The sequence below is a fragment of the Oncorhynchus nerka genome, linkage group LG15, assembly GCF_034236695.1.
Source record: "Oncorhynchus nerka isolate Pitt River linkage group LG15, Oner_Uvic_2.0, whole genome shotgun sequence".
Classification (NCBI taxonomy): domain Eukaryota; kingdom Metazoa; phylum Chordata; class Actinopteri; order Salmoniformes; family Salmonidae; genus Oncorhynchus; species Oncorhynchus nerka.
Window position 1 is genome coordinate 22,059,537 of NC_088410.1, and position 26,140 is coordinate 22,085,676.

The 26,140-nt window shown below is 41.0% G+C and overlaps 1 protein-coding gene, 1 long non-coding RNA gene and 1 pseudogene across 2 annotated transcripts; all 3 read right to left on the minus strand.

The window, feature by feature from the left end:
• Window positions 1–281: 281 nt before the first annotated feature.
• On the minus strand, window positions 282–3,210 carry LOC135560137 (uncharacterized). Its single transcript, XR_010458715.1, has 5 exons — window positions 2,518–3,210; window positions 2,227–2,302; window positions 2,079–2,133; window positions 1,728–1,944; window positions 282–824 (listed from the first exon to the last, which is right to left on the minus strand). It is a non-coding gene; the product is annotated as an uncharacterized LOC135560137 (long non-coding RNA).
• A 7,495-nt stretch (window positions 3,211–10,705) lies between these two features.
• Window positions 10,706–17,172, minus strand: LOC135559805 (zinc finger protein 271-like; annotated as a pseudogene).
• Window positions 17,173–17,984: 812 nt separating this feature from the next.
• Window positions 17,985–25,199, minus strand: LOC135560128 (zinc finger protein 883-like). Its single transcript, XM_065001278.1, is given in 4 exon segments — window positions 17,985–20,812; window positions 20,815–21,153; window positions 23,362–23,515; window positions 25,131–25,199. Coding segments are annotated over 4 exon segments (1,662 nt in total). The 5' UTR covers window positions 25,140–25,199; the 3' UTR covers window positions 17,985–19,652.
• Between the last annotated feature and the right edge of the window lie 941 nt (window positions 25,200–26,140).

Genomic DNA, 26,140 nt, shown 5'->3' on the forward strand with positions numbered 1-26,140 from the left:
GTCATTCAAACCAACAGTTTTAAAACTTCAGAGTGTTTTCTATCCAATACTAATAATAATATACATCTATTAGCAACTGGGAATGAGGACCTCACCTCCTCCCTGTAGGCCGCTTTTTTAATACATGGAGCGTACTGAGAGTAGGCCGTCATTGTAGGCTGTCATGGTAAAAAATAATTTGTTCTTTAACTGACTTGCCTAGTTAAATAAAGGTACATTTTTTTGGGGGGTGAAATCAAGCCCAGTTTTATCATATACTTTTATTCAAGAGGATAGTTCAACACTAAATTATTTAAAAAAAATGTTTTTACATTATTAATAGCAAGATGTGTATCTTTGGCCCAATTCAGACTTGAGATAAGTAGGCAACAATTTTGGACTTGATTTTGGAATCATGTCCATGTGAAGTCAACTTATCTAAAGTCTGAATAGGTTCTGAAGTGAATAACAGTGTGGCTATATAGTATTGTACATTAATCGTTAACAGTACTGAAGCTACAGTAATTCTTCCCCAATTTGTTGTGCCACCACCCGTGACGACCTAAAGCATTAAGGGCAACATTTTCCTCTCGCTAAACCTCACGCAAAGAGCTAAAGTAATACTGCTTAATGACAAGTTTGGTATTGTCTTGTTCCCTTTCAGATATACAAAGCAAAGCTCAGTCTCAAGCCATGAGCCCACGACTACATATTACACTAGAGACAACAAGGTACCATTTGGGACACAGCAGAGATCATCTTGTGTTCAGGTCTTCTTGGTTCTGGGTTTGTTAACTGTTCTATAGAACACAGAGAGGTCCTCCTCAGCTTCCTGTGAGAGAGGTCTGATGAGAAAGGAGATGCAACATGTTATCATCAATCCTCACTTCTGGGGTCTCATTTAAAGTCATTGTTTCAAGTTATATTAGTCGTATGTACAGGATACTCATGGTATACACTGTCCAACTAAATGCTTACTGGCAGGTTCCTTCTTAATAATGCAACAACAATAAGACATAATAAAAGATAACAATACGAACATAAAGAAAATGTCTCAGTAGAATAGAATAAACATTGTAGCATAAGTATAATACAAGGGAGATGATTAATAGTCCATTATTTTCTTGTGTTTTGGGGAAGGGGAGGATGAGGGGCAATGGGTTCAATAGTGCAGTATTTAACAATCATAATAAGAGTCTGGTAGCAGCAGTTGTGATGTGTAGCATGAATGTATGTATGTGTGTGTGTGGGTTTGTGCATGAGTGTGTGTGTGTGTGTGTTTGTGCATGATTGTGTGTGTGTGTGTGTTTGTGCATGATTGTGTGTGTGTGTGTGTTTGTGCATGAATGTGTGTGTGTGTGTTTGTGCATGATTGTGTGTGTGTGTTTGTGCATGATTGTGTGTGTGTGTTTGTGCATGATTGTGTGTGTGTGTGTGTTTGTGCATGATTGTGTGTGTGTGTGTGTTAAGGTGCGAGGAAACATTGCAGGTGGTCAGTCCAGTTCAAGTGTTAAGCAGTCTGATGGCTTGTAGATAGAAACTGTCTCTGGCCCGTTGGTGTCAGACCTCATCCTCCGACACCGTCAGCCCGACGGTAAGGGTGTGAAGTCATTGTACATCTTAATACATTTATCTGAACAACTGCTGATCTGCTTAACATACAAGTCTTATGCATTCCTAACTGTCAAGCACATGAACCATTTATTTTATAATTTATCTGAGATGTTGTAATATCTGTACTTGCTCACCGGGTGGCAACACTGGGATGGTAGAATTTCACAGCATCACGCTGGACATCCTCATCCTCTTTCTGGGGTTGAGGCAGTTGAACAGTGGAATGCAGAGGCACTTCCTGGTTATTGGAGCCAGAGAAGTGGACACTGGTGTAGTGACTGTCATCCTGCTCTCCTCTGTCTGCTCTCTGTGCTGCAGAGCCTGAGATGTTGTCATACATGGGACTACAGTCTCCCTGATGGAGAGAGGACAGACAAGATAAGCAGACCTGTGGACTATTCCATTGGTTCCATTGTGCCAGGCAAGATTAATCAACCAATGAAATACATCTGATAGATAACAAATACTATTTGATCTGAACTCACCTGTCCATCGTCTGCTGTGTCCTTAATGTCAGAGGTGGATTTGGAGTCCTTCTTCCTGTTTTATATGAATTAATTAATGGATGGATGGATGAATGAAACGATGGATTAAAATGATAAAGTGAAAGGAAAGTCTTAGAAAGATTCTCACCTGATCCACATGAAGCCAGAGACACAGAGGATGAGAACCAGAACATCCACTGTGATTCCTACAACTGCAGTCAGAACTGAGGGTTGATTCACCAAACAAAAATGTGGAGTACATTAGTTAATATATGTTCTAATAAACTTAAAACAATAAAAATACATTATTGCTATAAGCCAACAAATGTTTTGCTTAAAATGCTTATCTGTGAGCTTTAAATGTAGTGACTATGAGCAAATAATGAGCTTGAAATGTGTATTTTTATGTAAAGGCAGACCATTGTTGATGAAACTTTACCTGTTATAATAATCAGATCTGTAGAGTTCTTAGATGTCATTTTATTCCAGGCCTCACAGTGGTAATGTCCACTGTCTTCAGACCTGAAGTTGGTGATGTTGTAGATCTGTTCAAATACATTTGGTAAAGTCCTATTTTGAAAGTACCAAGTGTATTTGTCCACAGGTGGGCTGGCATCACTGCTGCAGGTCAGAGTCACTGAACTGCCCTCCACTATATCACTACAAGGACTGACTGCCACAGAGGTGTTACTTGGAGAATCTCGTGTTGAGGATGAAAGGAGGGTTATATTTTTCTTATTTAACCCTTATTTTAACACGTAAGTTGACTGAGAACACATTCTAATTCATAGCAACGACCTGGGGAATAGTTACAGAGGAGAGGAGGGGGGTTGAATCAGCCAATTGGAAGATGGAGATGATTAGATGACCATGATCGGTTGAGGGCCAGATTGGGAATTTAGCCGGGACACTGGGGGGGACACTTAACACCCCTACTCTTACGAAAAGCGCCATTAGATATTTGGTGACCACAGAGAGTCAGGACAACCGTTTAACGTCCCATCTGAAAGATAGCACCTTACACAGGGTAATGTCCCCAATCTCTGCCCTGGGCATTGGGATATTTTTTTCAGTTATAGTAGTAGATATGATATATTACCTGTATTAGTAGTAGATATGATATATTACCTGTGAAGTCAGAGTTGTTACAGGGAAGCTGTACTCCCTTTCTGCATACTGTGTTTTAAATCTGAACTTGTACTCAGCTGAATCGTTCTCTCTTAGGTCTGTGATTTTCAGGGTGCAGTCCTTCTCTTGAATCGCAAGGTATTTTTGGGGGGGTCTTAAGGTACTCAGCACGGTCTGCGTGCTCTGGGTCCAAGTTCAGGACTTTTAGCACTTCATCACGTTTCTCTTGGATATACCAGTTTTGCTTTTAAAACGTTGTGACTATTTGGGTGTCTATATGTGCAGGGCAGTTCCACTGTTGAGCCCTTCAAAGCACAGATACTCTGATGGGTGTAAGTCACGTTGAAACAGTTCTGAACGAAAACAACTAAAACAATTGGATTAGTTACAGTAGTTCTGCTGTACTGTGAATAAACACTGACTAAAGTTATATCTGTCATGGTATCCATTGTTGCATTGGGTCATCTTAGATATTTTTAAACACTCACACCCTGCAGTCTAAGAAACAGAAACAACAACTCACTCTATAGGTGAATTACTACACCCTATACACCCTATACATCAATTAAGAGGTGAACAACAGTCACTTATTGAACAGACCTGTCTATAACACAGTAGACACCTCCTTATTCCTGTATCGTTTCAAACCTGTTCTATTCTCACAACCCTAACTATAGCTTTGATACCTGGGTCCCTATCATTATCATTACCCAGAAGAATATGTTTCATCACTAAAAACATACTATTAACACACTATATTATAAGATATCATCAGGTGTATTTACAGAGTGAAGGGGAGAGGTTTTGTAAGACAACTTACTGGCAGTGAGTGTTCGGTTGACACACAAGTGGTCAGGACTGCCATTTCCTTCCTCTTTAAGACGTGTACATGATGAAGAATACTACTATGTCACATAGGCCTACATATCTTAGCACATATCTTAACAGTTCCTAAAATCTAGTTGTTTTACATTTATATTTTTTCGTTCTTTTTTTTCACCATATATGAAATGTGTAAATTGTAATCAATAATTCAGACTTGGTGACACTGATGTCCTGTCATGTTTCGAAATTGTATAATATAACTATTCTCTCTTTCAATTAACAAATCAAATGACTGTGGGCCAGATCTGGCTGTTTGGTGGCACATGTGACTCAGTGTGAAGCATCATATGGGCCAGATCTGGCTGTTTGGTGGCACATGTGACTCAGTGTGAAGCATCATATGGGCCAGATGCGGTCCAAATATTGGAGATAATTGCCTGGATATTGCCTGGTTTAAATATTATCTTATCGGTTCTTTGTAGATGATTTGTCCTATGAGAAATCAGTGTTCCTGTCACGCCCTGACCGTAGAGAGACTTTTAATGTCTCTATTTGGTTTGGTCAGGGTGTGATTTGGGGTGGGAATTCTATGTTTTGTTTTTCTTTGATTTTGTATTTCTATGTTTTGGCTGGGCAGGGTTCTTAATCAGGGACAGCTGTCTATCGTTGTCTCTGATTGGGAACCATCCTTAGGTAGCCCTTTTCCCTCCTTTCTTTGTGGGAAGTTATCTTTGTTTGATGGCACATAGCGTTTAGTGTCACATTTAGTTTGATAGTGTTTATTGTTTTGTTTGGCATCTTTTCCAATAAAAAGGAATATGTACGCTCACGACGCTGCATCTTGGTCCAGTTCTTTCGACATCCGTAACAGTTCCTCAAGGTTACGTTTTTACGTCCACTATTGTTTTCACTATATATTCTACCTCTTGGTTATGTCATTGGGTCCTGGACTTTCTGACAGGACGCCCACAGGTGGTGAAGGTAGGAAACATCTCCACTTTGCTGACCCCCAACACTGGGGCCTCAGCCCCCTCCTGTACTTCCTGTTCACCCACGACTGTGTGGCCATGCACGCCTCCAACTCAATCATCAAGTTTGCAGATCACAGAATAATAGTGGGCTTGGTTACCAACAACGACGAGACAGCCTACAGGGAGGAGGTGAGGGCACTTGGAGTGTGGTGTCAGGAAAACAACTCAACGTCAACAAAATAAAGGAGATGATCGTGGACTTCAGGAAACAGCAGAGGGAGAACCCCCCCTATCCACATCAACGGGACAGCAGTGGAGAAGGTGGAACGTTTTATGTTCCTCTGCGTACAAACTGAAATGGTCCACTCACACAGATGATGTGGTGAAGAAGGCGCAACAGTGCCTCTTCAACCTCAGGAGGCTGAAGGAATTTGGCTTGTCACCCACCCAAAACCCTCACAAACTTTTACAGATGCACAAATGGAGAGAATTCTGTCAGGCTGTATCACCGCTTGGTACGGCAACTGCACTGCCATCAACCGCAAGGCTCTCCAGAGGGTGTTGAGGTCTGCACAACGCATCACCGGGGGCAAACTACATGCCCTCGAGGACACCTACAGCACCCGATGTCACAGGAAGGCTGTCTCGTCTGTAACCCATTGAAGTTACAACAGAGACCCAATCACTGGCCACTTTAATAAATGGATCACTAATCACTTTACGCAATGCCACTCTAAATAATGCCACTTTAATTAATAATGATTGCATATCTTACATGTATATACTGTATTTTAAACCATCTATTGCACCTTTGTCATCGCTCATCCATATATTTACATGTACATATTCTCATTCACCCCTTCAGATTTGTGTGTATTAGGTAGTTGTTAGATATTACTGCACTGTCGGAACTAGAAGCACAAGCATTTCGCTACACTCGCATTAACATCTGCTAACCATGTGTATGTGACAAATAAAATGTGATTTGATTTGGGAACAACCACTATGATTCCTACAAATGCATTCCTTACATAAGCTTGTTCCCCTCAAAAATAAAGAATGATATGAATGTTACCGTATAGTGTAGATTGAAATAAAATATAAAAACACATCTTACCGGCAATGATTAATTGAGTTGTAGATTTCTGGGCTCAAATGTTATTCACAGCCTCACAGTAGTATTCTCCTCTGTCCTCAGAGATGATGTTAGTGATGCTGTAACTCTGCCCTGATGCTATTGGTGGGGTTATGTTCTTCTTGTACCAGGTGTACTAGTACTAGTGAACACACAATGTATCCAAAGTATAATACTAGAACTAAATTACAGTGAGATTATATACATGTATTGTACTTACATGTGAGAGTCTCTTCAGCAGAGGGGAGATCCTCATGGCCGTTTACAGCACAGGAGTATCTGTCTGTATCCTCACTGCTGACTGGGTCTAGGTAGTTATTTTGGTATTTGGGTTGGTGAGACGTCCGTTCTTGTACCAGATGTAGGTGGGGTTGTCAGTCAGAGTACAGGTGGTGCTACAGGTCAGTGTCAGTCTGTCCCTCTGTCACTATAGTTGGAACATTTGCCTTCAGGCCTGGGATTAGAAATAAACATTATAACCTTTTCAATTTATCCAACAACCATTGTAATCAAATGACACAAGACATTCATATTACATACAGACTATCATTCCTAATGTACTGTATAATGTCAAATTAAAACAGATTTCCAAAGGCTTTAATGTAACTGATAAAGCATGACAAAATAGTGTACCTGTGACAGACAGCCTGACTCCAGGACTGCCTGACTATCTGTCACTTGTCACACTTTGAAAGACATGACCTTGAATGATCTGATTCTTGAATGTGAACCAGTAATCAGCTGAGTCTCTCTCTCAGGTCTGTGATTATCAGGGTGCAGTTACTCACTCTGTCCCCATAGTACTCCATACAACCATCATTCTGAGGTTTCACACCAGACCATCTATAGAACCATGATGTCTCTGTGACTGTATGACCTCTGGGATATGTGTAAGAGCAGGACAGATCCACTGTTGACCTCTTCAAGGCACAAATACTCTGAGGGGTGTAAGTCACACTCCAACCATCCTGCCCCAGTATCACTGCAACACAATCACACATCAAAAGGATATTAAATTAGGCACAGACCTATTAGCTCACACAGACAGTTTGTCAACACTTTGTTGCCATAGTTGCTGCGTTCAGTGTGAATAACAACCATGGAGAAGCATCACGAGATGTATTGTTGTCTCAACCTTCTTGCCCTTTGTGCTTTTGTCTGTGCCCAATAATGTTTGTACCATGTTTTGTGCTGCTACCGTGAGGTGTTGCTACCATGTTGTTGTCATGTTGTGTTGCTACCATGCTGTGTTATGTGTTGCTGCCTTGCAATGTTGTTGTCTTAGGTCTGTCTTTACGTAGTGTTGTCTCTCTTGTCGTGATGTGTGTTTACATACACTTAGGTTGAAGTCATTAAAACTTGTTTTTCAACCACTCTACAAATTTCTTGTTAACAAACTATAGTTTTGGCAAGTCGGTTAGGACTTCTACTTTGTGCATGACACAAGTAATTTTTCCAACACTTGTTTACAGACAGATTATTTCACTTATAATTCACTGTATCACAACTCCAGTGGGTCAGAAGTGTACATACACTAAATTGACTGACTTTAAACAGCTTGGAAAATTCCATAAAATTATGCCATGGCTTTAGAAGCTTCTGATAGGCTAATTGACATAATTTGAGTCAATTGGAGGTGTACCTGTGTGTACCTGTGGATGTGATTCAAGACCTCCACAAGTCCGGTTCATCCTTGGGAGCAATTTCCAAACGCCTGAAGGTACCACGTTCATCTGTACAAACAATAGTACTCAAGAATAAACACCATGGGACTACGCAGCCGTCATACCGCTCAGGAAGGAGACGTGTTCTGTCTCCTAGAGATGAAGGTTCTTTGGTGCGAAAAGTGCAAATCAATCCAAGAACTACAGCAAAGGACCTTGTGAAGATGCTGGAGGAAACGGGGTCAAAAGTATCTATATCTACAGTAAAACGAGTCCTATATCGACATAACCTGAAAGGCCGCTCAGCATGGAAGAAGCCACTGCTCCAAAACTGCCTTAAAAAAAGCCAGACTACGGTTTGCAACTGCACATGGGGACAAAGATCGTACTTTTTGGAGAAATGTTCTCTGGTCTGATGAAAGAAAAATAGAACTGTTTGGCCATAATGACCATCATTATGGTTGGAGGAAAAAGGGATCGGCTTGCAAGCCGACGAACACCATCCCAACCGTGAAGCACGGGGGTGGCAGCATTATGTTGTGGGTGTTTCTTTGCTGCAGGAGGGACTGGTGCACTTCACAAAATAGATGGCAACATGAGGTAGGAAAATTATGTGTATATATTGAAGCAACATCTCAAGACATCAGTCAGGAAGTGAAAGCTTGGCCGCAAATGGGTCTTCCAAATGGACAATGACCCCAAGTATAGTTCCAAAGTTGTGGCAAAATGGCTTAAGGACAAAAAAGTCAAGGCATTGGAGTGGCCATCACAAAGCCCTGACCTCAATTCTATAGAAAAATTGGGGGCAGAACTGAAAAAGCATGTGTGAGCAAGGAGGCCTACAAACCTGACTTAGTTACACCAGCTCTGTCAGGAGCAATGGGCCAAAGTTCACCCTACTTATTCGGGGAAGCTTGTGGAAGGCTACCCGAATCGTTTGACCAAAGTTAAACAATTTAAAGGCAATGCTACCAAATATGAATTGAGTGCATGTAAACTTCTGACCACCTGGGAATGTGATGAAAGAAATAAAAGCTGAAATAAATCATTCTCTCTAGTATAATTCTGACATTTCACATTATTAAAATAAAGTGGTGATCCTAACTGACCTAAGACAGGGACATTTAAGGAATTGTGAAAAACTGAGTTTAAATGTATTTTGCTAAGGTGTATGTAAACTTCTGACTTCAACTGTATATATAAATCCCAGCCCCGTCACCGCAGGAGGCCTTTTGGTAGGCTGTCCTTGACTTGCCTAGTTAAATAAAGGTAAATAAAATAAAACATCAGTCATTGGCAGTTTGTTCACAGTTGCTGAGAGATGTGTGTAAACCAGAGGCCTGTGTATCTATTCCTGCTGCTCTCAAGCCAGTTGTTGCGTCTCCCTCCCTTCAGCCATAGAAACATAAAGATAAACCACAAACACACTTTATAACTGGTGAATAACTACACCTGACAGTCTAATTAAGCAGGAAAAATAACTTCTCATAACAGATGTGTAGCACTGTAAGTAAAGTGTTTCTCTGTCGATTGTTTTGAACCTGTTTTATTCTCATGACTATAACGCTGATGGTACTTCACATGACCTGCATACTCTGGGTCCTGGATTAGATCTGCAGTAACTCCAGTCTCCCATTTGTTGAACCAGGATACTTCTGTGACGTTATGCCAGCTGGGATGTCTATACGTGCAGGTAATGTCCACTGTTGACCCCTTCAAGGCACAGATACTCCTCTTGGTGTGAGTCACATTCAAACAGCTCTGACCATGAACACCTGAAACTAAAGGTATCTGATCAATTCCTCAAACAATAATGAGACTATTTTCAAGTGTTTTAGATGTATAGGACTGGTTAATTTAAAATGAATAAAATATATAGACACACACAGTGCAGTTCTACTATTGGTCCACAGGCCTTAATGATTGATACTTAATTAAGATGATTATTATAGGTGAGTTCAGACTCACACAATGTAGGAGTGAGAAAATCCTCATGGTCTTTTACAGCACAGGAGTAACTGTCTGTAGAGTAACACCAGACCCCTAGAGTATTACAGGAGTATTGTTGGGAAGTAGGGTCATGGAGATGTTGTCCGTTGTTGTACCAGATGTAGGTGGGGTTGTCAGTCAGAAGACAGGTGGTGCTACAGGTCAGTGTTCTCTTCTTTTCCTCTGTGGAGGAAGACACCTTCGCCTGCAGCTCTGAATGATTCTAATGAATTATTATAATGAGATATTATATATTACCTGTGTCAGTCAGAGTTGTTCCAGGGAAGCTGTACCCCCATTCTGTGTTTTAAATCTGAACATGTACTCAGCTGAATCACTTTCAGGTCTGTGATTCTCAGGGTGTAGTCTTTCTCTTTAGTCCCAAGGTACTCAGCACAACCTGCATACTCTGGACCGAGCTCAGGAATTTAGGCACCTCATTATATTTCTCTTGGATATACCAGTTTGGTTCTGAGACTACATGATAACTTGGATGTTGATATGTGCAGGGCAGTTCCACTGTTGACTCCTTCAAGGCACAGATACTCTGATGGATGTAAGTCACGTTGAAACAAGTTCTGACCCAGAACACCTAAAACAGTAGGCGGCCCATTCATTTAGATTCTTCAATTATTATTATCAACAAAAATTAAACAACAATTTCTAAGATTTTACTGAGTTACAGTTCTTACAAAAATATCTGTCAATTGTTATGAATTAATTAGGCCCAAATCCATGACTGGGAATACAGATATGACTCTGTTGGTCACAGACACTTTTTTAAAAAGGTAGTCAGTATCTGGTGAGACCACCATTTGCCTCATGCAGTGCGACATCTCCTTCATGTAAGACAATGGATTTAATGTATTTTTGTATTGAATACGTGTCGTGGAAATTAACACCAGGGACTCAAAGTAAAACTTAAATGAATAATTATTTATTATCAGGAAGCTGGAGAGGTTCCAACAAACTTAAAACACCAGAGTACGGTCTGGAGCTCTTTCGGGGCAGTCCCGTTAGTTCTCTTATATACTGTTAACACAGACAAGTTATATTTGCATGATTTACATTATTCATCATTTATTCATCATAGACGTTTGGTTCCTGCATGTGACTGGCACTGTCTCCTATCTTAACTTATTGAACATATTCTGCCAAAAGGTCTGAGGGGTCATGGCCGTCTCCCCCTTACATCTCTACCCAGCACCAACAGGAACCAATAATTGTATGAGACAAGATGTACAATTCAAGGCTCTTTCTTCAGACAACATTTCCCTCACACATTAATATGAACCTACAATTGTTGAAACATTATTCTACATTATTTAATGGACAATAGGAGTTAATGAAATAAGATACAGAACTCCTACTCCAAGACGCTTGATATATATGGATCCAGAGCTGCATATCATGCTACACAGGTTACCTTGGTAATCAGACTTAGTAAACTGTTAGCGGATGGGAGATGGATGACTCTTTACAATATGTTTTCTATTGAAACTTCATTTAGAGATCTGAAACTGGTGCCGGAGAGGAGGGAGATAAAAAAGAACATATTTGTGCATCCTGGTGTTTTTTCAGTGACCCTGAATGAGCAAAGATCTTTCCACATAGACAGGAATAAGGTTTCTCTCCAGTGTGTATTCACTGGTGTGTAGTCAGGGTGAAATCTAGAGCAAAACTCTTTCCACACTGATCACAGCTATAAGGCTTCTCTCCTGTGTATGCGCTGGTGTGTAGTCAGGTTTCCTGATCGATTGAAGCTCTTCCCACACTGATCACAGCTATAAGGCTTCGCTCCTGTGTGTATGCGTTGGTGTGTAGTCAGGTCTCCTGATCGACTGAAGCTCTTCCCACACTGATCACAGCTATAAGACTTCGCTCCTGTGTGTATGCGTTGGTGTGTAGTCAGGTCACCTGAAGCTCTTCCCACACTGATCACAGCTATAAGGCTTCTCTCCTGTGTGTATGCGTTGGTGTGTAGTCAGGTCTCCTGATTGATTGAAGCTCTTCCCACACTGATCACAGATATAAGGCTTCTCTCCTGTGTGTATGCGTTGGTGTGTAGTCAGGTCTCCTGATCGACTGAAGCTCTTCCCACACTGATCACAGCTATAAGGCTTCGCTCCTGTGTATGCGCTGGTGTGTAGTCAGGTTTCCTGATTGATTGAAGCTCTTCCCACACTGATCACAGCTATAAGGCTTCTCTCCTGTGTGTATGCGTTGGTGTGTAGTCAGGTCTCCTGATCGACTGAAGCTTTTCCCACACTGATCACAGCTATAAGGCTTCGCTCCTGTGTGTATGCGCTGGTGTATAGTCAGGTGATCTGACATCCTGAAACTCTTCTCACACTGATCACAGCTATAAGGCTTCTCTCCTGTGTGTATGCGCTGGTGTGTAGTCAGGTTTCCTGATTGATTGAAGCTCTTCCCACACTGATCACAGATCCTGTGTGATTGTGTAGTCAGGACTCTTCCCACACTGATCACAGCTATAAGGCTTCGCTCGTGTGTGTATGCATTGGTGTATAGTCAGGTGTGCTGATTGATTGAAGCTCTTCCCACACTGATCACAGCTATAAGGCTTCTCTCCTGTGTGTATGCGTTGGTGTGTAGTCAGGTCTCCTGTGTGATATGCTCTCTCCTGTGTGTGTATAGTCAGGTCTGCTGATCGACTGAAGCTCTTCCCACACTGATCACAGCTATAAGGCTTCTCTCCTGTGTGTATGCGTTGGTGTGTAGTCAGGTCTCCTGATCGACTGAAGCTCTTCACTGATCACAGCTATAAGGCTTCTCCCTCCTCACAGTAAGGCTTCTCTGTATGCGTTGGTGTGTAGTCAGGTCTCCAGACTGAAGCTCTTCCCACACTGATCACAGCTATAAGGCTTCTCTCCTGTGTGTATGCGTTGGTGTGTCAGTCAGGTCTCCAGGCTTCTCTCCTGTGTGTATGCGTTGGTGTTCAGTGACTCTGAAGCTCTCTTCCCACACTGATCACAGCTATAAGGCTTCTCTCCTGTGTGTATGCGTTGGTGTGTAGTCAGGTCTCCTGATCGACTGAAGCTCTTCCCACACTGATCACAGCTATAAGGCTTCTCTCCTGTGTGTATGCGTTGGTGTGTAGTCAGGTCTCCTGATCGACTGAAGCTCTTCCCACACTGATCACAGCTATAAGGCTTCTCTCCTGTGTGTATGCGTTGGTGTGTAGTCAGGTTTCCTGATTCATTGAAGCTCTTCCCACACTGATCACAGCTATAAGGCTTCTCTCCTGTGTGTATGCGCTGGTGTATAGTCAGGTGATCTGACGTCCTGAAATTCTTCTCACACTGATCACAGCTATAAGGCTTCTCTCCTGTGTGTATGCGCTGGTGTATAGTCAGGTGATCTGACGTCCTGAAACTCTTCCCACACTGATCACAGCTATAAGGCGGTCCTGTGTGTTTTTGTGTAGTCTGGAATCCTGATTGTTTGAAGCATTTCTCACAACCAAAGTAGGGGGAAGGCCTCTCCCCTGTATGAATTCTCTGATGAGATTTTAAAGTTTTAGATGCAGTGAAACTCTTCCCGCACTGAGAGCAGTGGAACGGTTTCTCTCCGGTGTGAATTTGCTCATGAATTGTCAAGTCTTGTTTAGCAAAACTCTTCCCACAGTGGTGAGGTTTCTTCCCTGTACCTCTATGCTGGTGTTTGAGGTGTTCTGATCTGGAGAGACTCTTCTCTTTCTTGTCAGCATCATGATGTTGTTGAGGCTCCCCAGACGATAAGCCCCTCCCACTTAGAGAGCAACGATTAGGGATGTCCCCTGTGAAACAAAGGCATTGAATAGTTAGGTTTTGCAAATATGGGTCCATAAACAGATGGGTCCTACCATGAAATTAAGGCCTTTTGGGTCACTTTCATATTTTCCAGTAGAAATTGTGCATCAGTATTATATTTTAAATCTGTTATTAAATAATATGAATAAAGACTTGATAAAGTGACAATTCTGAATTTGAAAAGTCCCTCCATCAACCCTGTGTCACATCAACCCTGTGTCACATGAGAAAGATTTTAACCCAACTAACACAATCATTTCTCCAAGTTTTACCATCGTTGAGTAAAGTTACAAGTGCAGAATAATACGATTATTGTGAAGTCAATTAGTATAAGAGTTTGATTTAAATGTTGACATGCTTTGAATGAACAATTTCCCTAATAAACCTGTTTACATGGACACATCTAAAAAAATGGACAAAATAAACGTTCACTGCACTCGGTCAAAAGAAGTTAGCTGGCGCTGCTTGTGTTAGCACATACACAGATTAAATACACCTCTATAACTCTGATTAAAGTGTTTACATGTCCTAATCAGTCTAAAGATATCTCAGAAAACCAGGTGTTTTTAAAGGCGTATCCTTACTTCGGTTATGACCTTACACCAATTAAGATCAGCAGTGAAAGGTGTTTACATGACTAATGCCATAACTAGTTTAATGGCAAATTATGATGTGCATGTAAAGCCCTAGTTATTTGGTTACTTTGACAGTCATTTCTGAACATGATTTATTTAATTTAATTAGTGATTAATTTACATCTGTCCCTCATTTTAAGGTCAACCCATGTTGTAATATGGTGAAACTGTTCCTTACATTTTTGGGCAAAAGAAACATTGAACATCAAATAGTCAAATTATAGAGCCACGGCAGGTAAGCTGGTTCTAGTCTTTTTATCAATTCTCTGGTGTTTTTTTGTAGAAAACTGAGCAAGTGAACCATTTTACCCATAAATTGATATGGTAGAATATTTTTTTTGAAGCTTGCATTCAATTTTCACCACCTGTGGAACAAAACTAGCTTCCATTACCCCTGTCATAAGCACATTTGTGGCTGATTTAAAAGGACTATTTTACCAATGTAAACTAGTGGTTGTTGATTTCAGTTGTCCCCTGTTACTTTATTTAGCACATTGGCACTTAGTACAGTATGTATTTTCATATAACCTCTTGGGAAAACATGTTTTTATGAAGTTGAACATGTGCTCTTCATGAAAGAACGTTACAATTAGGTGAAATCAAACATTTGGGGGAGCAAGTTACACTTCTCAAAATTAGGTGGAACGACCAGATATGTTCATCAATACATAATGAACCTATTCATTGTTACAGAAGCAGACTGTAATCTAATCCACATGGTTCTTACTTAATGAAATCAAATCTCCATGTTCCGCTTCTAGTCTCTCAGTTCCACTCTGCCCCGGTGTTTTCCTGCAGTCGACCAGAACCAGCAGTAAAGTACGGAGAGGCAGTCGACCTGGGGACTCCTGGAGGGTGGAGGGGGACTCCTGGAGGGTGGAGGGGGACAGGCTAGCTTTGTCCTGTTGGCCACAAGAAGGTTTACAGTTGATCATTAAACCAAATATTTTATTAATTCAGTCTAAACCTCCGATTTGGGTGCATCCCTCGAATATCTTCTTCTACCTGAAATGTTCAATCGTTCACTGCAACCCACAAATATAAGAGCGTTGGATTGGTGGAGGCATGGGCTAGTTTCCACCGTATTTCTTATACCAGTCATTTCCTATCGAACAGCGCAGAAGAGAACAAACAAGAGGGATAACTGTGCCCAAAATCTGGCTTATTTGATCATATATACATTTTCGTAACGAGTTGGTTGTTGGGAGTGTATTGGTAAAAGTAGGACACCTCACATCCAGGCAACTTTGAGAGAAAAAAACACAACCCACGCCCATTTATACAACTGGTCTTTTTAAATGTGATTTTAACCCTAACCTTGCAAACACTAACTTTATGCATAACAATAAATGAATAAAAAAACGTTATAGGCGTTTGACTCTGTGGCTGTGTAACTAGTGGAAACACGCATATCTGCCCTCTCATTGACTATAATGGTCCCACCTGATCTTGCATCTTCCTGATTGCCTTCCAGCAACATTTCAAATTCTACAACCCTCGGCTCTAAACCCTCAGCCCTTGAATGACGTTTTACATCCGAGTGTACCTTAAAATGTCCCTTGCCCAAGCGAGGGATAATGATTATGAGAGAGGCAACGTCCTTGGTGGAAATCTTGAAGTTTAACTTAAAAACAACCAACCTAAAGCTATTAATGAACCGAGTAAGCTAACGTGTCTAGCTAGCACTCCTGTCAGGTAGCTAGCTACAGTTACCCATAGTTTGGTCATTTACTTCAATACATTTCTGAATTGCACTCATCACTACGAAACTGAGCCAATTTTCCAAAGCTAAAATCAATAGATTTTTTTAGACAGCTCGATTCATATTTCTGAGATGCTGAAAGTGCAGGTTGATTAAATTTGACACTTCCCGGCCACCAGAGTTTGACATGTGAGTACAGTTTGCATTGAATTGTGAGTCATATCATACCCGCAAGCGACCAAAGTTGTTCAATCGCTCCTTCAAGCTAAATCGAGGGCCAACTTTAGGGAATTAGACCTCCCTTATTAAGATGGCAATCAAACTGCATCCGGTTTCGACGGGGATACAACAGAGGGAAAAACAACGTGTTTGGAACGGCAGCCATTTATTTTCTTTGTTAGAACGGCCACTTGAATATCTGGTCAAATAATGGCTAATGTGTAAGAAATCGGTGAAGGAATGTGAACATGTGCACACTGGGCGGAAGAAGAGAATTAGGTCATAGTCACAGATTCCTAAACATGATTGTATGTGTAATAGAATAACTTTACGTCCGTCCCCTCGCCCATACCCGGTCGCGAACCAGGGACCCTCTGCACACATCGACAACAGTCACCCTCGAAACATCGTTACCCATCGCTCCACAAAAGCCGCGGCCCTTGCAGAGCAAGGGGAACTACTACTTCAAGGTCTCAGAGCAAGTGACTTAACCGATTGAACCGCTATTTAGCGCGCACCGCTAACTAAGCTAGCCGTTTCACATCTGTTACATATGAACTGTCTTTATTTTGCTGGACCCCAGGAAGAGTATCCATAATAAATACAAATTATATAGTTGTAGGCTATTTAAACAAATAGAAATGAATAACTATGCAAGTCACATTTGTTTAGGCAAGTAAATAAATTCTTATTTACAATGACTGACAATCAACAGTGGGTCAACTGCCTTGTTCAGGACCAGAACGACATATGTTTACCTTGTCAGCTCGGGGATTCGGTTACTGAACCAACGCTCTAACCACTAGGCTACCTGCCGCTCCAAACAGAACACAGCAATGTAGAGGTTCAAATATGATAAACTGAAGCCTAGACATTTTATACAACACAGCGGGCATATAATGTTATAACCATACTTACCCGATCCATTGTGGAAGCTACTGTTCCTTTGTATGATATGAACTGTCTGACCCTAGCTGTTCTCGTCAACAATTTCCTGTTGTCTTGTTCTTCTTTAAGGTTTTATGGCAGACTACACCTATTGCCGTATTGCCGCCACCTACTGTACGGCGAGTGAATGAATAATAAAAATGTCCATCCAAATTATTTCTATCGTCGGTAAAGAATGAATGTAATACGTCTCTCCATAATAGTGTCAAATCTAAATGCAGATTTTCCATTATAAATCTACTGATGTCTTGCCAAAAATTCTTTACATTAATACCATTCAAAGATGCAAAACTGTTGCAAAATGTACAATTTGAATGTATCTATTTTTAAATCTTCATTTCGTGGTTGGCAGGGTAATATTCATGAATCATTTTATAATAAACTTCTATAATTGTGTTAGAAAGTACATATGTATGAGACAACAGATATTATCAATAAAACAATTCCAATAAGGAATTACATAAGGTGTATAGATAGATACAAAATCCTGTTGATACAAGGCAAGTATCGCTCTGTTGTTGAATGGACTAAAACAAAAACAAATCTTTACTACTATTGAGTCAACAGGGGTAATAGAAGGTAGGTTCTGAGGGTCTTAACATGCTCCTGAATAATGGGGCGGCAGGTAGCCTAGTGGTTAAAGCATTGGACTAGTAACCGGAAGGTTGTGAGATTGAGTCCCCGAGCTGACAAGGGAGAAGTCTGTTGTTCTGCCCCTGAACAAAGCAGTTATTCATCTGCTGTCATTGAAAACAAGAATTTGTTCTTATCTGACTTGCCTAGTTAAATAAGTAAATAAAAAATAAAGCAACACTTGAGGGAATGGAGACAAAAATAATTGTAAACTCTTTAGGTGTTAAAGGGATCTTGTAAAGTGATAAGAATGAATCAAATCAAATTTTATTTGTCACATACACATGGTTAGCAGATGTTAATGCGAGTGTAGCGAAATGCTTGTGCTTCTAGTTTCGACAATGCAGTGATAACCAACAAGTAATCTAACTAACAATTCCAAAACTACTGTCTTATACACAGTGTAAGGGGATAAAGAATATGTACATAAGGATATATGAATGAGTGATGGTACAGGGCAGCATACAGTAGATGGTATCGAGTACAGTATATACACATGAGATGAGTATGTAGACAAAGTAAACAAAGTGGCATAGTTAAAGTGGCTAGTGATACATGTATTACATAAGGATGCAGTCAATGATATAGAGTACAGTATATACGTATGCATATGAGATGAATAATGTAGGGTAAGTAACATTATATATGGTAGCATTGTTTAAAGTGGCTAGTGATATATTTACATCATTTCCCATCAATTCCCATTATTAAAGTGGCTGGAGTTGGGTCAATGTCAGTGTGTTGGCAGCAGCCACTCAATGTTAGTGGTGGCTGTTTAACAGTCTGATGGCCTTGAGATAGAAGCTGTTTTTCAGTCTCTCGGTCCCAGCTTTGATGCACCTGTACTGACCTCGCCTTCTGGATGATAGCGGGGTGAACAGGCAGTGGCTCGGGTGGTTGATGTCCTTGATGATCTTTATGGCCTTCCTGTAACATCGGGTGGTGTAGGTGTCCTGGAGGGCAGGTAGTTTGCCCCTGGTGATGCGTTGTGCAGACCTCACTACCCTCTGGAGAGCCTTACGGTTGAGGGCGGAGCAGTTGCCGTACCAGGCGGTGATACAGCCCGCCAGGATGCTCTCGATTGTGCATCTGTAGAAGTTTGTGAGTGCTTTTGGTGACAAGCCGAATTTCTTCAGCCTCCTGAGGTTGAAGAGGCGCTGCTGCGCCTTCTTCACGACGCTGTCAGTGTGAGTGGACCAATTCAGTTTGTCTGTGATGTGTATGCCGAGGAACTTAAAACTTGCTACCCTCTCCACTACTGTTCCATCGATGTGGATAGGGGGGGTGTTCCCTCTGCTGTTTCCTGAAGTCCACAATCATCTCCTTAGTTTTGTTGACGTTGAGTGTGAGGTTATTTTCCTGACACCACACTCCGAGGGCCCTCACCTCCTCCTTGTAGGCCGTCTCGTCGTTGTTGGTAATCAAGCCTACCACTGTTGTGTCGTCCGCAAACTTGATGATTGAGTTGGAGGCGTGCGTGGCCAAGCAGTCGTGGGTGAACAGGGAGTACAGGAGAGGGCTCAGAACGCACCCTTGTGGGGCCCCAGTGTTGAGGATCAGCGGGGAGGAGATGTTGTTGCCTACCCTCACCACCTGGGGGCGGCCCGTCAGGAAGTCCAGTACCCAGTTGCACAGGGCGGGGTCGAGACCCAGGGTCTCGAGCTTGATGACGAGCTTGGAGGGTACTATGGTGTTGAATGCCTACAATTGTTGAAACATTATTCTACATTATTTAATGGACAATAGGAGTTAATGAAATAAGATACAGAACTCCTACTCCAAGACGCTTGATACATATGGATCCAGAGCTGCATATCATGCTACACAGGTTACCTTGGTAATCAGACTGAGTAAACTGTTAGCGAATGGGAGATGGATGACTCTTTACAATATGTTTTCTATTGAAACTTCCTTTAGAGATCTGAAACTGGTGCCGGAGAGGAGGGAGATAAAAAACAACATATTTGTGCATCCTGGTGTTTTTTCAGTGACCCTGAATGAGCAAAGATCTTTCCACATAGACAGGAATAAGGTTTCTCTCCAGTGTGTATTCGCTGGTGTGTAGTCAGGGTGAAATCTAGAGCAAAACTCTTTCCACACTGATCACAGCTATAAGGCTTCTCTCCTGTGTGTATGCGTTGGTGTGTAGTCAGGTTTCCTGATTCATTGAAGCTCTTCCCACACTGATCACAGCTATAAGGCTTCTCTCCTGTGTGTATGCGTTGGTGTGTAGTCAGCTTTACTGACTGATTGAAGCTCTTCCCACAATGATCACAGCTATAAGGCTTCTCTCCTGTGTGTATGCGTTGGTGTTTAGTCAGGTTTCCTGATTCATTGAAGCTCTTCCCACACTGATCACAGCTATAAGGCTTCTCTCCTGTGTGTATGCGTTGGTGTTTAGTCAGGTGTCCTGATTGATTGAAGCTTTTCCCACACTGATCACAGCTATAAGGCTTCTCTCCTGTGTGTATGCGTTGGTGTTTAGTCAGGTTTCCTGATTCATTGAAGCTCTTCCCACACTGATCACAGCTATAAGGCTTCTCTCCTGTGTGTATGGTTTGGTGTATAGTCAGGTGATCTGACGTCCTGAAACTCTTCTCACACTGATCACAGCTATGAGGCTTCTCTCCTGTATGTATGCGTTGGTGTTTAGTCAGGTTTCCTGATTGATTGAAGCTCTTCCCACACTGATCACAGCAATAAGGCTTCTCTCCTGTGTGTATGCGTTGGTGTTTAGTCAGGTCTCCAGTTCGACTGAAGCTCTTCCCACACTGATCACAGCTATAAGGCTTCTCTCCTGTGTGTATGCGTTTGTGTTTAGTCAGGTCTCCTGATCGACTGAAGCTCTTCCCACACTGATCACAGCTATAAGGCTTCTCTCCTGTGTGTATGCGTTGGTGTGTAGTCAGGTCTCCTGATCGACTGAAGCTCTTCCCACACTGATCACAGCTATAAGGCTTCTCTCCTGTGTGTATGTGTTGGTGTATAGTCAGGTTTCCTGATTGATTGAAGCTCTTCCCACACTGATCACAGCTATAAGGCGGTCCTGTGTGTTTTGTGTAGTCTGGAATCCTGATTGTTTGAAGCATTTCTCACAACCAAAGTAGGGGTAAGGCCTCTCCCCTGTATGAATTCTCTGATGAGATTTTAAAGTTTTAGATGCAGTGAAACTCTTCCCGTACTTAGAGCAGTGGAATAGTTTCTCTCTGGTGTGAATTTGCTCATGAATAGTCAAGTCTTGTTTAGCAAAACTCTTCCCACAGACAGAGCAGCGGTGAGGTTTCTTCCCTATACCTCTATGCCGGTGTTTCGATCTGGAGAGACTCTTCTCTTTCTTCTCAGCATCATGATGTTGTTGAGGCTCCCCAGATGATAAGCCCCTCCCACTTAGAGAGCAACCATTACAGATGTCCCCTGTGAAACAAATACATTGAATAGTTAGGTTTTGCAAATATGGGTCCATAAACAGATGGGTCCTACCATGAGATTAAGGCCTTTTGGGTCCCTTCCATATTTTCCAGTAGAATATTGTGCATCAGTACTATATTTTTAATCTGTTATTAAATAATATGAATAAAGACTTGCTAAAGTGACAATTCTGAATTTGAAAAGTTCCTCCATCAACCCTGTGTCACTTCTAGAAAGATTTTAACCCAACTAATACATTCATTTCTCCAAGTTTTACCATCGTTGAGTAAAGTTACAAGTGCAGAATAATACGATTATTGTGAAGTCAATTAGTATAAGAGTTTGATTTGAATGTTGACATGCTTTGAATGAACAATTTCCCTAATAATCCTGTTTACATTGCGACGGCCCCGAATTTTTCTGAACGTCTCAGTGCAGCTCCTTCCAATAGGGCGCTTTCCCTTTAATTCCCAATTAAATAGCCAGCTTCAGCTGCGCAAAAGTGGGGTTGTGATGGAGACGTGACTGAGGATGTGTTCAACCCTCAGTTCCCGAAGCTTCTCTATTCCGTTGCCGTTAAACGTGTGTTTTGTTGCCTAATAGAGTTTACCCAGGATCGGATCCACTCTTTGCGCCCGTGGACTTACACCTCTCCGTTCTTCGTGGCCTTTCTCCGCTGGAGATCTATTGGAGGATTGGATTGTCTGACTGACCACCACCTTTTTGTATACGGTATTTCATTTGTTTTGATGTGATGTATACTGTGATTTATGTAGTTAGTTGTAGTTGAGGACTTAGTAAGAGTTGATACACTTTATTAAAGTTCTGTGGTAAAATAATTGTATGTTTAATACTGGGTTTACGCTACACTGAATGAACGGACAAACATTGCGTGACAGAAGTCACTTGAGTTCCCTGAACTCTACCGTGCAGGACTCTTTTTAGGCCTGAGGTACAGGACATTTCTGGAGGAACCAGAACTCATTGTGATATTATATATGTGTGTGTAATCATTGATGTTGTTAATACAACCCACGCAAAAGAATAGTTGTTTTTGAAGTTCTTTCCAATGTTTTAAGGGTTTATGAAAAGTTTATTTCCATCCTGACTTTTACATAAGTCCTTTGTATTGGTGTAGACTTGACGGACCAGATGGGACTCATTCCCACCCAAACTAAAAGGAGAAACCAATGTTTTCTCTGGTAGGCACAACCTACCTGGCACCCCTATAAATAATAACCTCATGTCAAAACCATTACAACATGGACATATCTAAAAAAATTGACAATCAAAATAAACGTTCACTGCCCTCGGTCAAAAGAAGTTAGCTGGCGCTGCTTGTGTTAGCACATACACAGATTAAATACACCTCTATAACTCTGATTAAAGTGTTTACATGTCCTAATCAGTCTAAAGAATTCTCAGAAAACCAGGTGTTTTTAAAGGTGTATCCTTACTTCGGTTATGACCTCACACCAATTAAGATCAGCAGTGAAAGGCGTTTAATGGCAAATTATGAGTGTGCATATAAAGCCCTAGTTATTTGGTTACTTTGACAGTCATTTCTGAACATGATTTATTTCATTTAATTAGTGATTAATTTACGTCTGTCCCTCATTTTAAGGTCAACCCATGTTGTAATATGGTGAAACTGTTCCTTACATTTTTGGGCAAAAGAAACATCGCACATCAAATAGTCCAATTATAGAGCAAAGGCAGGTAAGCTGGTTCTAGTCTTTTTATCAATTATCTGGTGTTTTTTGTAGAAAACTGAGCAAGTGAACCACTTTACCCATAAATTGATATGGTAGAATATATTTTTTTGTGAAGCTTGCATTCAATTTTCACCACCTGTTGGACAAAACTAGCTTCCATTACCCCTGTCATAAGCACATTTGTGGCTGATTTAAAAGGACTATTTTACCAATGTAAACTAGTGATTTTGTTGTTTTCAGTTGTCCCCTGTTACTTTATTTAGCACATTGGCACTTAGTACAGTATGTATTTTCATACAACCTCTTGGGAAAACATGTTTTTATGAAGTTGAACATGTGCTCTTCATGAAAGAATGTTACAATGAGGTGAAATCAAACATTTGGGGGGAGCAAGTTACACTTCTCAAAATTAGGTGGAACGACTAGATATTTTCATCAATACATAATGAAACAATTCATTGTTACAGAAGCAGACGAATCTAATCCACATGGTTCTTACTTAATGAAATCATATCTCCATGTTCCTCTTCTAGTCTCTCAGTTCCAGTCTGCCCCGGTGTTTTCAAGCAGTCGACCAGAACCAGCAGTAAAGTACAGAGAGGAGATTGACCTGGGGACTCCTGGAGGGTGGAGGGGGACAGGCTAGCCTTTTGCTGTTCGACAAGACGTATTACAGTTGATCATTAAACCAAATATTGTATTAATTCAGTCTAAACCTCCGATTTGGGTGCATCCCTCATATCTCCTTTAATCTGAAATGTTCAATCGTTCACTGCAACCCACAAATATAAGAGCGTTGGATTGGTGGAGGCATGGGCTAGTTTCCACCGTATTTCTTATACCAGTCATTTCCTATCGAACAGCGCAGAAGAGAACAAACAAGAGGGATAACTGTGCCCAAAGTCTGGCTTATTTGATCATATATACATTTTAAAAACAAGTAGGTTGTTAGGAGTGTATTGGTAAAAGTAGGACACATCACATCCAGGCAACTTTGAGAAAGAAAAAAAAACACTTTGTATGAAAGTAGTGCCTGGTCATCAGTAGTTACCACAACCCACGCCCATTTATACAACTGGTCTTTTTAAATGTGATTTTAACCCTAACCTAGCAAACACTAACTTTATGCATAACCCTAAATGAATAAAAAATACGTTATAGGCGTTTGACTCTGTGGCTGTGTAACTAGTGGAAACACGCATATCTGCCCTCTCATTGACTATAATGGTCCCACCTGATCTTGCATCTTCTGATTGCCTTCCAGCAACATTTCAAATTCAACAGCCCTCGGCTCTAAACCCTCAGCCCTTGAATAACGTTTTACATCCGAGTGTACCTTAAAATGTCCCTTGCCCAAGCGAGGGATAATGATTATGAGAGAGGCAACGTCCTTGGTGGAAATCTTGAAGTTTAACTTAAAAACAACCAACCTAAAGCTATTAATGAACCGAGTAAGCTAACGTGTCTAGCTAGCACTCCTGTCAGGTAGCTAGCTGCAGTTACCCATAGTTTGGCAATTTATTCCAATACATTTCTGAATTGCACTCATCACTACGAAACTGAGCCAATTTTCCAAAGCTAAAATCAATAGATTGTTTTAGACCGCTCGATTCATATTCTTGAGATCATATCATCCTCGCAAGTGACCAAAGTTGTTCAATCGCTCCTTCAAGCTAAATCGAGGGCCAACTTTAGGGAATTAGACCTCCCTTATTGAGATGGCAATCAAACTGCATCCGGTTTCGAAGGGGATACCACGAGGGAAAAACGTGTTTGGACTGCAGCCATTTCTTTTCTTTTGTTCGAACGGCCACTTGAATATCTGGTCAAATAATGGCTAATGTGTAAGAAATCAGTGAAGGAATGTGAACATGTGCACACTGGGCGGAAGGAGAGAATTAGGTCATAGTCACAGAGTCTTAATTTTGCTGGACCCCAGGAAGAGTATCCATAATAGATTCAAATTATACAGTTATAGGCTTTTTAAAAATATATAAATTAATAACTAGGCAAGTCAGTTTTGAACAAATTCGTATTTACAATGACTGACCATCAACAATGGGTCAACTGCCACTGCCTTGTTCAGGAACAGAACTACATATGTTTACCTTGTCAGCTCGGGGATTCGGTTACTGACCCAACGCTCTAACCACTAGGCTACCCGCCGCTCCAAACAGAACACAGCAATGTAGAGGTTCAAATATGATAAACTGAAGCCTAGACATTTTATACAACACAGCGGGCATATAATGTTATAACCAGACTTACCCGATCCATTGTGGAAACTACTGTTCCTTTGTAAGATATGAACTGTTCCACCCGAGCTGTTCTCTTCAACAATTTCCTGTTGTCTTGTTCTTCTTTAAGGTTTTATGGCAGACTACACCTATTGCCGTATTGCCGCCACCTACTGTACGGCGAGTGAATGAATAATATAAATGTCCATCCAAATTATTTCTATCGTCGGTAAAGAATTAATGTAATACGTCTCTCCATAATAGTGTCAAATCTAAATGCAGATTTTCCATTATAAATCTACTGATGTCTTGCCAAAGATTCTTTACATTAATACCATTCAAAGAAGCAAAACTGTTGCAAAAGGTACCATTTGAATGTATCTATTTTTAAATCTTAATTTAGTGGTTGGCAGGGTAATATTAATGAATAATTTTATAATAACCTTCCTTAATTGTGTTAGAAAGTACGTATGTATGAGACAACAGATATTATCAATAAAACGATTCCAATAAGGAATTACATAAGGTGTATAGATGGATACAAAATCCTGTTGATACAAGGCAAGTATCGCTCTGTTGTTGAATGGACTAAAACAAAACCAAATCTTTACTACTATTGAGTCAACAGGGGTAATCGAAGGTAGGTTCTGAGGGTCTTAACATGCTCCTGAATAATGGGGCGGCAGGTAGCCTAGTGGTTAAAGCATTGGACTAGTAACCGGAAGGTTGTGAGATTGAGTCCCCGAGCTGACAAGGGAGAAGTCTGTTGTTCTGCCCCTGAACAAAGCAGTTATTCATCTGCTGTCATTGAAAACAAGAATTTGTTCTTATCTGACTTGCCTAGTTAAATAAGTAAATAAAAAATAAAGCAACACTTGAGGGAATGGAGACAAAAATAATTGTAAACTCTTTAGGTGTTAAAGGAATCTTGTAAAGTGATAAGAATGAATCAAATCAAATTTTATTTGTCACATACACATGGTTAGCAGATGTTAATGCGAGTGTAGCGAAATGCTTGTGCTTCTAGTTTCGACAATGCAG